Raw genomic sequence first — 14,771 nt, forward strand, 5'->3', positions numbered from 1 at the left:
GGCCTCGGCTCATAGAGAACGGATCCACCGTCGGGATGAGGATGAAGATGATGATGTTGAGGAGGGTGACCAGGAGGAGCAGGAGGAGGACGCATATGAGGATGAGGATGTGGACGATGGGAGTGGACCGTATGATGATTACGGTCCATTCAGTCAGAGGGTTGATGACATGTACGAGACACATATGGTAGAGGTGCGTAAGGGTAGGGGTGGTAGGTTTGTTAGTAGATCTGGCACATCATCTGCGTCTACTGTGTCTGGGGCAAGCAGGAAACGGTCGAGGGCCGTTAATGATTCTTGGGTTGTTAGGAGTGAGGTGCCCGGTGGGCCTGTAGACGGGAGTGTGATTCCTAGCTTTCTAGGACACATAGCTACCCGTATTTGGGAGGACCAGGAGAGGCCTTCAGTGACGGGCTTGTTGAAATGTCATACTCGGGAAAAGACATAGATTTTTGCGTACATGGGCTGAGGCTTGGCCGGTGGAGAGCGAGATGTTCGAGCGATTGCAGGGTACTTAGGTGAATCACGTTCCTGCCACCATGCACGATAAGATTGACACTACGCTGATCACGACTTTCGTTGAGCGATGGCAGCCGGATACAAACTCTTTCCACCTTCCGTTCTGTGAGATGACGATCATGTTACATGACGTCGAGGCCATTCTTGGGATTCGTGTTGAGGGTAAACGACTTTTGTGTTGTGACTGATGCGGATCAGGCAGATTTGCTGGCGGAGTTGTTGGCGGTGGACAGGGCTGCACTGTACACCGAGGCGCTTGGTGTTTGGGAACACGGCGGTGTGAAGATCGCATCTGTGTTGCAGCGGTGTTTGTACCCCACTGCACATAGGACGCACGACGCACAGCTGGCTGGTTATGTTTTTCTACTCCTCGGATGTACCTTGTTTCCGGATAAGAGCGGCGGAAACAAGCTAAGGCCACGCGACATAGTTGAGGCGTGTGACCCCGACAGTGTAGGCCAGTTTTCTTGGGGATCGGCTACGTTGGAGTATTTGTATCGCCAACTAGGATTTGCGAGTCGGGCTGACGCGGCAGGTATCACTAGGTGTCTGACTTTATTGCAGACCTGGATATACGAGTACTTTCCTGCATTACGACCACATCGTGACCCGGTTACTATTGATGAGGGGATGTCGCGTGCTTGTACGTGGAGTCCGCGCTCGGAGAAGAAGTCCGTTGATCGCCTCTGATCGATACGGTTATTGCTTGACAGGATGTCCCCCTTAGAGGTAAAGTTTATAAATTATTCTACAATTTTTCAGTAATGCATTTATTATATGAATGTTATTAAATTTTAAAATTATGTGCAGGTGAACTGGATGCCTTTCGGCCCGAACCCTAGTAATAGGGTACCTAGGACCCTGTACACGGGACTCATTCAGTATCGTGAGATCGTGGAGGCGTACATGCCCCAGCGTTGTCTTCGCCAGCTTGGATATGTCTAAGTTGTCCCTCCTCCCCCGGCATGCCCGATGAAGGCGGTTTGATCTGCATCGTCGAAGGACTACGTCGTGCATTGGCCGGATATCATGACTGGGACGTGGAACCAGTTTCCGATGGTTGCCCGCTTATGGACTGCGGAGTTGCAGAGGCCGCCTTCTAGGGTTCCTCCCATGTGTGACCACTACTACATGGAATGGTTCAACCGGTATTCGCACCCGAGGTTGATTGCTGACCTCGACCACAGCGATACTGATTATATGTCACCGCCTACTGCCGTGGAAGCGGTATGTCTCATAAAACATTTATCGTTGTTTTTTTAATTAAGTTTTATATGTTGTTATTGTATTTCATGTTTTATTTTTTGTTGTATGTAGTGGATGGGAAAGATAATGCAAGACGTACAAAAACTCTCTGTGGAGAAGGACAGCATGAGTGCAACAGTGAGAGCAGCTGTTGATAGTTTGGAACAGACCCTTGCGCATTGGGAGTCGGCGTCCAAGAGGGATTACTGATGGTTTTGGCATTTTATTTGTAGAGCATTTTAAACATTATCATTTCAGTTTTTTAAATTGGACATTATGTTTTAAGTTTGTAACATTTTAGATTATTGTTTTAGCTTTCAACATTTTGACATTACCTTTCAACTTTGTTTTTAAATTTTGACATTACCTTTCAACTTTGTAATGCGCAACTTACCCATGCAACATATAAATGTAGTAAGCAATACAATATAAAAAATTAATGTTCTCATTAAAATAGCAACGTAAAAATAAGGTTACATAGAAACAATGTAAACATGAAAAACTAAAAGGCAGCTAGGGTGTTCCATTCGTGGATTCGGTCATGATATAGCGCATCCCAACCCTCTACGCTCGCTGTGCGAATGGTGTACCACCGAGGTATAATCGATGGCACAGGAAAATCGGATGACAGGTCTAGCCGGATGAAATGTCTGTAACGATCCAAGAAAAGCAATAGCTACCTCTTTGACCGTTGTAGTGACAGTCTCACGCGAAGACCAAGGGAGAACCGTGGTACAAGGATAATAAGCTCGACTATGCAATCCCAGCCCGAAATGCATGATTGTACACTTGTAAATGTTTGCCACGGCAAACAGATCTAGTGGCGCGTCAAAATAATGATTTTGACCGCAAGGTCCACCTCCCCATCGGATACGCCGCAGAGCCCTATCCAAGTCATCCTGGTACACATGACGATAAACATCTCGGTTAGAGGCAATTTCGCTGTACATCAACTGATGCACTAAACCGTAGTTGTCTTCGCCCATTTGAAAAACATCAGCCACGACTCGGAATCCGCAGTTACCATCTCCAACTACATCATTCCACCCGTCCAAGTACGACATGATGATGTTAGGTATCCTATCCTTGTACGGAAACTGATCAATATCGTTTCCTCCTATTCAACATATAATTAAACACAGTTAACAAGACAGAAGTAACCTAAAAAACAATGTACAATGTAAATTAAAGTAAGCAACCGTACCAGTTCTCAGGGGCATATTCACAGACGAAGAAGAATGACTACGACTAGATGACGATGTCCGACCATGACCAAGACCACAAACGTACTCAAACGCACTCTTGTTCCATCGTTGGCGACCACGAGGACGCTCAACCCCTTCGGGTTCCTCATAGTCTAAGCAAGACGTGTTGAACATGTCATGAAGTACATGAGTAGCGTCACGTATAATAAAAGGATGACTGGAGGACACTCGGTCATACATCGAACGAAACTGCTCCAACTTCTCCTGTTCATGGTCGACCGTTTGAGTATCTGCATGCTCACCAATAACGAGCGTCCGCCAGAGTGAATGAACCTGATCAACATGTAACGACGCCCTTTCTTCTGTAATAACGCGGTGAATGGTGCATGCGCAAGGTAATCCATGAGTTACTGAAATAGCACACCCGCACCGAACATACACTTCATCAGCCAAGTCCCTCATCCTGTTGTACTCAGTCAGAATCAACCCCAAGCAGTAGTGTGACACATGACCATGGAGAATCTTAAATATGAAATGGCTATACATCGTACCATGTCGCCGTCTGGAGTCCTCTAGAGAGTTCCTGATGCTGTTCTTATGAGTTTCAATTGACTTGTTTAGTCTATCGAATAGTGTATCCAAAGCAGCGGTGGAAGAATCAATCCAGTCCTTGGTAGCTCTATGAGCGCTCTCAACTTTACATGTTGTAGTGTTCCCGAAATGAAGTACTTGGTTTGTCCAATATTTGACAAACTTTTCCCTATGAGGGACCCACTGCTGCATCACATAGTCCACCAGTGACGGACACCACTGGTACGAATCCCTGAAGTTAGCTAATTCTCCCTCGTACACTGCCTCTGTGGTAGCTTGTAGGATCTTCAGCCACTTACCATTCACCAATCTCTCTGCCATTTCCAAATTCTTGTTGAAAAGGTTGTAGGCTTTCACTTTCACGCAATTGTTGATGTACCATGTGCACAACAAGTGCTTCGACTCTGGAAACAACTCCCTAATGGGGGCAAAGAGACCTCCCTCATAGTCACTGACGATGGCTGTTGGATGAACATTAGGCCCGATGTAGTTTCTCAGCTTCTCCAAGACCCAATAATAACTTGGAGCCGTCTCATCCTTGATGATTGCATGACCAATCAGAAAGTTCTGGTTCGTTGGAGTCATCCCCATGATCTCAACCAGTGGGAACTTGTACTTGTTTGTCTTGTACGTTGAGTCGATCAAAATCACAAATGGCCAAGACTTGATCATATCAGCACAATCAGGATGCACAAGGAAAAGATGAGTCACCTCTGTTGTATCTTCATCAAAATCAAACCAGAATAGGTAACCACGTGATTGTGCCTGGTGTAGCAGCTGCTGTATAGGGTTCCTTCCCTCTGACCGTTCAAACCTGAGTTGCTGTCTAACGTTGTAGATGTGTCTTCGGTTTGGATGGTCTTCTGGAAATTTCTCTAACACAGATGCTAATATTTTAGCAGGCTTGACTTGATCATCACTCATTTCTTTCACAACTAGTTTCGCAGCAGGACTTAAGCCGCTCAGCTGTCGATGACCCTCTTCATATACTATCATCTCATGGTTGTGATACCCCCATTTAGAGTAACCAATCACTTCCCAACCGTCACGACTCCGTAGTTGTCGAACCTTTACTATGAACTCACACCCACAACCTTTCCGCTTTGTATCAAACCGAGTGGCTGTACAGAAATCTCTTTCTTCTCTTTTGCGATAACGGTCGCATCTCAAAATGCGATCCATTTTACCATCCCGTTGAGATTTATGAGTTACTACTACCAAGCAAAATCCAACTGTAATTGCAACCTGTTTTGCCCAATCAATCGCTTGTTGAGCATTTTCGAATGGACCATCATGTCCAAATATCCCACTGTAATCATTTCCTTCTCCACCATAATCCTGCATCAATTATATATTATAATAAATATCAATTCAAGCTTAAATTAATACATTTAACACAACATTAACACATAATTAATATCTACATTTTTAATTTGTAAATTTCATTTCTACATTTAACGGATAATACATTTACTTTCTATATTTACACAGAATTAACACAAAATTAAAAACATAATTACGTATAATATTATTCATACATATACAAATTTAAAACACAATCATTTATAAAAGTATTCATACACATAAACAATTAAAAAATAATAATATATATTAACACAAATCTAATTTCCACATCATAAATAAAAACATAAAATTATTAAACTTAATAAAAAACATTTTGAATTTTCAAATTTAAAAAAAAAACCAAAAAAAAAGAAAAAAAACCATTTCGAATTTTCAAATTTAATTTTAAAAAAAAACTTAATTTAAAACCATTTCGAATCTTCAAATTTTCAAACCATTTCGAATTTTATTTTTATACAATTTCGCCATTTCAAATTTAAAACCATTTCGAATTTTAAAATTTAAAACCTTTTTGAATTTTCAAATTTAAATCCATTTCGAATTTTCAAATTTAAAACCATTTCGAATTGTCAAATTTAAAACCATTTCGAATTTTCATATGTAAAACTATTTCGAATTTTAAAATTTAAAACCATTTCGAATTTTTTTTAATACAATTTCGAATTTTTTTGAATTTAAAAAACAAACCATTTCGAATTTTCAAACTTAATTTAAAAAAAAACCATTTCGAATATTCAAACTTAATTTTCAAACTTAATTTTTAAAAAAACCATTTCGAATTTTCAAACTTAATTTAAAAAAAAAATCATAATTCTTAAATGGACCTGGTTCACACTAATTTATTGTGGACCACTAACATTAGAGAAAGTATGGTTGTTTTATTAATAAAAAAGGGGTCACTATAATTAAAAAAAAAAGTCACTATGTTGAAATAAAAATCATTTTGGTTATATATAGGCCTAAGTGTTTTTTTTGTAATGAAATATTTTATATACTGATCAATATGAATAATAAAGGCCACTATGTTAAAATTAGGATAATAGCGTCGTATTTCAAGTTCACAATATTATTAAACGTTGTAGTAGTAAAAATAAGGTTACTATGTTAAAAATAATGGTCACTATGTTTCATATAATGTCAGTTGCGTGTGTATAAACCTCGGGTCCACAATAATATTATTGTGGACCAGGTCCACGCAAGTCTTTTTGTTCGAATTTTCAAATTTAAAACCATTTCGAATTTTTTTTATTACGATTTCGAATTTTCAAATTTAAAAAAAAAAAAAACCACAAAATAAAAAAATAAAAAATAGACTGCAGGCCGGCGTCTGGCAGAAACGCCAGAGCCATGGACATGGCGCCTGACAGGGCCGCCACTACCATTGGACTGGCGCCTGGCCAGGACGCCTGTCTGGTGGTTCTGGCGTCTGGGCTGGACGCCGGTGCGGTGGTTGTGGCGTCTGGCTTGTACGTCCATGCTACGGTAGTGGCGTCCAATTTAGGCGCCGGCTCCACTGCACAGGCACCTCTTTCAGACGCCGTTAGGTACAACGTGAATTTTAACGGTACTTTACCTCGTTTTCCTTCGACGACGACGTACCTCCGGCGTCCCCCGCATCTCCGGCCTGCCCTCCGGTCTCCCCCGGCGACCCAGTACGGCTCCACATTTTTGAGATCGAGATCTGTTCACTTTAACTACAATTTTAAAAATGGGCAAAATTGTCAAACCAAGTCTAATTTGTGGGCTTTATATGGAAATTTGCTGGCGATATTTAACAAATCCCAAAAAAACCTGTTGAACATCACCAACAAATCAACAATCATCCAGCAGGTTGGAGGCTAACACATCAACTAAGTTTCCTTTTCGCCATTGAAGAAGCAATCACCCAGATCAAACCCACCTCATCCATACTCCAATTATTATCATTATTCTCTTTGACTTTAATTCGTTGAAAATTTCACAACTATAAATTTTTTTTTTTTAAAAAAAAAAAAAAAAAAAAAACCAAATATAATGTTGAAATTACAGCAACTCAGAATTTCTTCATCTCTATTGTCTCCCAAAAAATTCTGCAATTTCTTCCCTCCCAAAAACCCATCTTCTGTAATCACCATTAACAATAAACCCATCTTAAATCTAAGCTCTCAAATGGTTTTTCATACGACGCCGTCTCATGCCTCCAAGTATCTGTTTCGCCAGCTTTTCGAGAAGGATTCTTCCACTTATACTTACCTTCTTGCTGATGTCTCTCACCCCCAAAAACATGCTGTGGTTTGATTCTATTTCTTGCATTTTCGCGATATTTGTATTTTGTTGACTATTATCTTTGTAAAATGTGTAAATTAAAATAGATTAGTTGACTTTAATTGCGAAATTTAGAAAATTTTGATTCTTATCTTGTTAGGGTGATTGGGTGATATACTTGTCAAATTATGTTGTTGATATAGAATTTTGTTATTATCTGGTGATTGCGAAATCATTTTGGGACCAAGGCTTGTTGCTGCTGCTGTGGTGAATAAAAAACTAATTTTGTCGGCTAATTTAAGGCGAATATAAAAATCATATAATGGGGTTTGATTGATTAAAAATGAATAAAAAAAAGTGAAATAAAAATTATATTAAGCTGCTATTTTTTTGGGTAAAAACACTGAAATGCGACTTTTATTTGGGGATGAAACTAGTACTACTAGTGAGGGTTATACTCATGATTTTTAGCAAACATTAAAATCGAATTAGTGGAGTTTGGTGGATTGGATTAATATGAAATAAAGTTATTTAGAAAAAAAAGATACGAAATGAGACTTTTATTAGATTTTTGGGTGAAAATCATGAAATGAATGGCTTTATGATGATATTATATATTCATAGTGGCAAGTTTATGTCAAATTGTCTATTTCTTTGAGACTTGGAATCCATAGTTGTTTCCTTACTCATAATTCGAAATATGATTTTAGTTTATAAAAGATGTGAAAGCTACTTGATATGAAGAATGGTCATGGTTCCTTCAGGGGAAGAGAAATGAAAAGTTATCGAATCTTCTGAGAAGGGAATAATGAAAGAATATACTGATTTCCTTTTTGAGGTTACCTTTGGATGTTTGGAATAAATACAGTATTTTGAATAGAGGATATTATGTCATTCAAATTTGGCTCAGAGTGTATATGTGCATATTTCTTATTTTGTAAAATAGTCTCAAGTGTTTGGCCTTCTGTGCATATTACAGTGTTAGATATGTGTCCATGCCTATATCAGGGCAGTGGATATCATATAGATGTTGTTTTAAGTGCATTAAGGGTATACATGAACATTTTGTGCTGTAGCAGAGATATATTGTGCTTGGTTTGCACGCATGCGTTGGTTGTCATAGATGTAGAAACTTTTATATAGATTGAGAACTTGATCAATACTGTACAACTTCACAATCTTTTGACTATGAAATTCATTTTTGCAATGTGAAGAGCCTATTTTATTTTACTTGAATTTTGCAAACTGTTTTATGATTAAATGAAGAGAAACAATCAGAAATGAGTGTGACTTTCTAGTAGTGAAGCTCATACCTGTTACAAATATAACATTGTAGCTTGTTTGGCTTGATAGTTGACACATGATTCTCCTCAAGCAAGGCTCTTTAATTTGAGATTAAATATTTATTAACTTGCCCACTATTTATTGATCATGAGTGTCAAGCATCAGCTTAATTAAAGCATTCTGATGAACTTTGGGCAAATCCATTTGGAGCTTGTTACTTGTAAGCAGCTTAGAAGTAATAATTCTCAACAATTTCATGGTGTCTAAAAATAATTCATTACTCTTACTAATCTTGTATGTGTTTTTCTCTTTTAAATTAGTGTTCATGTGAGATTGTTCTCATCCCTGTAAACCATTTTGAATATAACAATCTATAAATTTCTAATTCTTCCTTAGCAAAATTCCTCCTACTTTTACTTGTTGTATTTGATCTAAAAACCTTGCAAAATTTTATAATTGCATTACCTTTGAAGAGAGTAATCTTGTAATTCAGCAGCCATCAATATAGTTGTGTACTTCGTTTAAATATGATCTTGTAGAACTACACTTGTCATTTTAATTCTCTTTAGGTTCATAAGATTGCTTATTCCAAAGTGGAAAGCCTTACAAGTGATTGGTTTGTTTCCATCTTATTCCAGTCCATTTTTATGCTTTTGTGTGGAAACTTCTCATTTGATCTTGTTTATTCCTCAAATATTATATTATAACCACTTATCACTAATTCCTTTAATATATTGCTGACACAAGCTATCTCTATGCAGTTAATTGATCCAGTGGACAAGACAGTAGACAGAGATCTTTCCCTCATCCATAATCTAGGACTGAAACTTATATATGCTGTGAACACTCATGTACATGCTGATCATGTCACTGGAACTGGGATGCTCAAGGTATATGCTCTTCATTCTTTTACCCTCCTGAATCTCATGTAATTAAGGTTTATTGCTTGGGATAAAACAAGCTCATCTTGTAATGGATTTAGAACTTGCCTTTCAATGAACAGTCATCTGTTAAGAATTATCCATTATAGACTGTTATTTTATCACATTAGTTGTTATAATCTAATTATAACCATTGAGCACATTAACCCAATTGAATTTGCATACATCCTGAGTTCTACTTAATTATTGTACCAACATAGACCTAAGGAAAACTGAAGAAGGAGGCCACTCATGTAGGTACTTTAGCTTTTAAGAGGAGAAAGATAGGTTAAACTTATAATTTATGATTGGGTTTCACATAGTGGGATAAGAGATCATAGATTGTAAATAAAAAGTCAATATAAGGAATAAAGTAAAAGTGGGTAGAGCTTTTAAAATTAGATGAAAAAGGAAAATTAGAATTTGAAGGTAGTATAACATGAGATTATGCTTCATTATAAATGTTTATCATCTTTAATTTCTTTGTAAATAATGAGTTAAAATTCTAAAAACTAAATCTGAAGAATTATGTCGAATATTTTTGTACTAAGCCTATGTTCAGTTCAACTTATTTAACAAATATTTGTTTATTTCATAAATGATCAAATCAAATCAGACCATATCTATTTTTATTTTGTGTTACTTATCGCTAGATATCTTTAATTCCATATTTAAAATATTTGAAACAAATATGACAATTTCATTGCTGGAAAGTACACATTAACACGAATCTAATGACATCTCAATTAATAATTTTTTATATTAAGGATTAGTGTAATGTCAAATTTGAAATCAGATCAGATCGATTAATAAATCATCAAATCAGATCAGGTGAACTAAACATAGCCTAAATGGATAAAGTGGATCTTAACCAATTTGTCAATTTATGTTGCGATGGTTGTGAAGCACACCATGATCAATACTGCAATTGCGACCATGACTACATCTAATATTTTTTATGATTCACTGTTTTTTGGAGACTTGATTCAAGATCCAGTTCTTTGTAATAATTTATGGGGTTCCTTTGATTATACTCACCAGAAGTTATTCAGAAGCCTATATGTGCATACTGATCCACCTGTACCGGATTTCATAATTAATTTTCAAAACACAACAGGTAATAACTAGATTGAAATTATAGGCTTTCCGATTTCATATTTAAACCATCAAAGAGAGAACATATATAGATGACTAGATTTAAAATAATGGATAGAGCAAGTAATAAACTTAGTATGTAGTTATCAAACATCTTGGGGGTAACGTTTTGTTGTATACTTCCAATGGTAGTAGGAGGGAACAATAGGAATATAGGGCTCTGAGAGATTGTTCAAAAAGTACTACAGTTTTATCCATCAGGTCATCTTTTAAATTGAGGAAATTTTAATATCATTTCTGTTTATTTGTAGAGTAAGGTTTCTGGGGTTATATCTGTCATTTCCAAAGCAAGCAATGCTAAAGCTGATCTTTTGGTGGAATCTGGTGACAGAATTGTTGTTGGTGACCTCGTTCTCGAGGTAAGTGTGCATTTTATTTCAAATTTATATCTCATTTGTTATGCTCAAAATTCTCTGATGTTGTTCTTTTGCCATGGGCAAAGAGTGTCTGTCACAGCTATTAATTTCACTGGAGGATGTATTTTAATACCGGTGAATTGCGCAGTGGGCCGTCTTTGACAAACTAAGCTTACTGTTATCTATGTTGTTGCTACTCCTTCTATTTCATAATAATCGCAACACTTTGACCGGCACACATGCTGATGCACAACTTAGACGATTAATATTTGTAATTATATATTACTAAGAAGTATAAAAGCTTGGTTTAATGAAAATATACATAAAGACTGATCCAAAAATATATTACATGGCAATATATGTTTTTTATAAATTGATTAAAAACTCAGTCAAAGTTAACATATAAATAGTGCAAAAGTCAAAGTATTGCGATTATTATGAAACGGAAGGAGTATATAGGTGAATTATGAACTGTTAATCTATGTGAGCAATACTAGGGGGAATATGAACTGTTAATCTCGCGTAGAGGGGAACGATGAGAAAGGCTCATCATTGTTAAGATATTTTGTCATAGATAAAGATCGTGCACTTTATCTTTCATCTATGTTCGAACCGTTTTATGAAGCTATTCTATGAAGACAGCCTGAAAACACCAAACTTGAAAGCTGATATCTTGAGACTCTCGTTTTTGTCTTTCTAGACAAGAATTTTTAAAACCAAAACTTCTTATTGGATTCTTTTCCTGAACTAGTTCTCTGAAGCAACACTCATGACTTCAAACTTTAAAACAATGTAGGGTGTCCTATAAAAATTTTCTGTAGTTTAGGCTTATGTCATAATATATAAGAATTGAATACCAAGAATCTAGATTTAGAAAAATAATAATAATACTAAGAAAAGAAGAAAAATTCTTTGTTCATTTTGATGCTTTTAGTTGAGTTCAAGAAACAGAGTTTGTCTCACAGTATAAATTGTTTCGCTCCTATTTAACCCCATCCAGCATAAGCTGTATGGTTTTTGCCAATAAATTAAAACATCAATTTTTTTTATTTTGTTTTATCATGTTTCACATTTAGTGCCTCTATATATTTAATACCTAATACAAGTATTCAGTTTCTTATGCCATATTATGTGAATGCAACAAGCACTGAAGCTGTGCAATGACAGATTGGCCTATACTTTTGTTGGTTAAGAAGCCTTGATATTTTGGTCACATGGATGTGCTGAGAATTTGAACTCATGCTTGTGAATGCAATACATTTGTCTTAGGTTCTCCCCACTCCTGGTCATACAGTTGGCTGTGTTACATATGTTACAGGAGATGGGCCTGATCAACCACAGCCAAGGATAGCATTCACAGGAGATGCTCTGCTGATACGTGGATGTGGAAGAACAGATTTTCAGGTACCCTGTGTGCATGTGAATCTTTGTGCATGTGTTTGACTGCTTTCTTTTGTACCTGCTTAAATATTAGGTGGGTGGTGCATGTAGGATTGTAGGGAAGAAGGGGAGGGGAAGGGAAGGGATAGAAAACCTGGAAGCTCTGTATGTATAAGAAAAGTAGAAAGAAAACTTAGCTTGATATTCATATGGCTACTGTATGATAAACCATGCTGTAAGATCATGTTACTTAAGTGACCATCAGATTATCTTGTCTCGTTCTCCTGTATATTGCCATGCTTCTCTTTCTCAATCATTGTGAATATCTTTGGTGTCTTGGTGTGCTTATGATGGTGAAAAAATATGGTTTGGATATAAAATTTGTATCTTTTGACTCTTTGAATCATGTATTGATGAAGCAAGGCTTCCAATAACAAATTTCTTTTTTAATGGTAAATTTTACTGAGATGGCCTATTTAGAATTTTGAGTCAAATTCTCATTCTTATCAATGCAAATGAGTAAAATGGCACCCAAATAGAATTTATATAATAACTGAAAAACTGTTCTTTAGTCCCTTTTTGTTTCATATTTCCATGCTTCCTAGGTTTCAACTTTCAGGTTATTTTGGGTTAATTGTGTGGTACAAACACCAGCAATAGTAATTTAATTTTGTGTTGTTAATCCTCGTGGTAACATGAGGAGAGAGAGAAAATAGAGAGTTAGGGAAGAACATGCTAACAATTGACCAATGTAGTTTGTCGAATATCTGATCAGCATACAACATTTTTTCTATACAGGGTGGAAGTTCAGCTGAGCTCTATAAGTCAGTGCATTCACAAGTAAGAACCTGTAGTTTAAACCATTTTCTTTAGCTTGCATGGAAAATAAAGAGAATTTCACATCATTCCTGGACTAGACTACATGAAGTTGCATTTAGCTTATTGTTTTTATTTCATGGATGCAGATATTTAGCTTGCCAGAGGAGACATTGGTTTATCCTGCTCATGATTACAAGGGTTTTACAGTAAGAGACATTGTTGAGCTTTCATATTAATCTTCGTGAAATTCCTCAGAAACTTTGCAGCTTTACAAGTGTTTCCAATAGTTAATAGTTGATTTGACATTCAGGTAAGCACTGTGGGAGAGGAGAAGCAGTATAACCCTCGCTTGACAAAAGACAAGGTGACATAGCTGAACTCATTTATTTTGTTTTGTCTTCAGTATTCTGCTTCATTGTCTGCAAATCTAATTGTTATTTATGAGGATGCTCTATTAGAGATTGAATAAACTTGCAGCATGGAATTTCTTGTTTTTTTATTTTATTTTATTTTTTTTTCTGTGTGTTGTCATAATGTCATATTACGAAGTCATTTCTTCCACTAGTTAATGCTAAATGCTTCTCTGGAAAGCAAAATTTCAATGGATGTCTACCAGGATACTTCGTATAAGATAAATAGGGTTATAAACATTTCTCTATGATTTTTCATTAGAAAATCTATGGCCTCAATCTCAGGGAATTTTTTAATTGGATCGCCATCCTCTTTTATAAGCTACATTAAGGTTCTGGTTATAAGGGATGTTACATTGTTACCACATCGCTGCATGTGTTGCCTACTGCTATTTTTCTATGAGATTGTGTGCTTTTGTTATGCTTAATAATTAGTTTCTGGATCATTTTGCAGGAAACATTCAAAAGCATTATGGAAAGTAAGTACATATTCCTCACATCACATCTTTTCTAATGTTTATTTTTTCATGATGCTCGTTGAATATTGACGGTGATCTTCCTAACTTATGATTACAGACTTAAACCTGGCATATCCAAAGATGATAGATGTAGCGGTTCCAGCAAATATGGTTTGTGGCTTGCAAGATCCAGTTCCAACTACACACTGATTTCCCTAAATGAATCGGTGCGAATTGAAGTACTTTCTCATCTTTAAATCCATTAACACCAATGTGGAATCTCCTCGGCATATATACTCAGCTAGAATTTCCTAATAAATATCAGTGTTGGAGTAGAGAAAACATGTATAGATTACATAGTTTTATATTTTTATTGCAGCCAAGTTCGGCGGAAGAACAATGTTCTCCAAATTGCATGTATGTTTGCAGTCGTGCAAGTTTGTAAATATGAACAATAGGGGAATTATAAAATACTAACTATGGTTATTTAACCATTTAAGCCAATTATCAATCATGTTATAAACATGGAAATAAATATATATAATTGCACCATAAATATCAAATACATATAATCATAGGGAATGATTAAAGTAGGAACTCGGTGCAACGCCCGGACTACGTACACACTAGTTAATGGATGAAATTGTGCATTCACAAGTGTGAAAAGTGAAAATGTTGCATTGCATAAAAAAACATAAAAAAATGTTGCAATTACATAAAAATAGTGGAGGTAATTATTTTGCACGAAGGAGTTGAATCTTTCTAATATAATATTCAAATAGAAAACTTCCTAATAAATTAAATTTCCCATATTCTAATC

General features: G+C 36.3%; 1 protein-coding gene across 1 annotated transcript; it reads left to right on the forward strand.

Annotated features, from left to right (window-relative positions):
* The first annotated feature begins 6,693 nt into the window (after positions 1-6,693).
* On the forward strand, positions 6,694-14,455 carry LOC110737913 (persulfide dioxygenase ETHE1 homolog, mitochondrial-like). The gene is made up of 9 exons (XM_021918259.1): positions 6,694-7,196; positions 9,215-9,343; positions 10,780-10,887; positions 12,154-12,288; positions 13,063-13,104; positions 13,230-13,289; positions 13,394-13,447; positions 13,948-13,972; positions 14,070-14,455. Exons 1-9 carry the CDS (start codon positions 6,939-6,941, stop codon positions 14,159-14,161), a joined length of 903 nt encoding a protein of 300 aa, XP_021773951.1. The 5' UTR covers positions 6,694-6,938; the 3' UTR covers positions 14,162-14,455.
* Positions 14,456-14,771: the final 316 nt, after the last annotated feature.

The sequence above is a fragment of the Chenopodium quinoa genome, unplaced genomic scaffold (genome assembly GCF_001683475.1).
Source record: "Chenopodium quinoa cultivar QQ74 unplaced genomic scaffold, ASM168347v1, whole genome shotgun sequence".
Classification (NCBI taxonomy): Eukaryota; Viridiplantae; Streptophyta; class Magnoliopsida; order Caryophyllales; family Amaranthaceae; genus Chenopodium; species Chenopodium quinoa.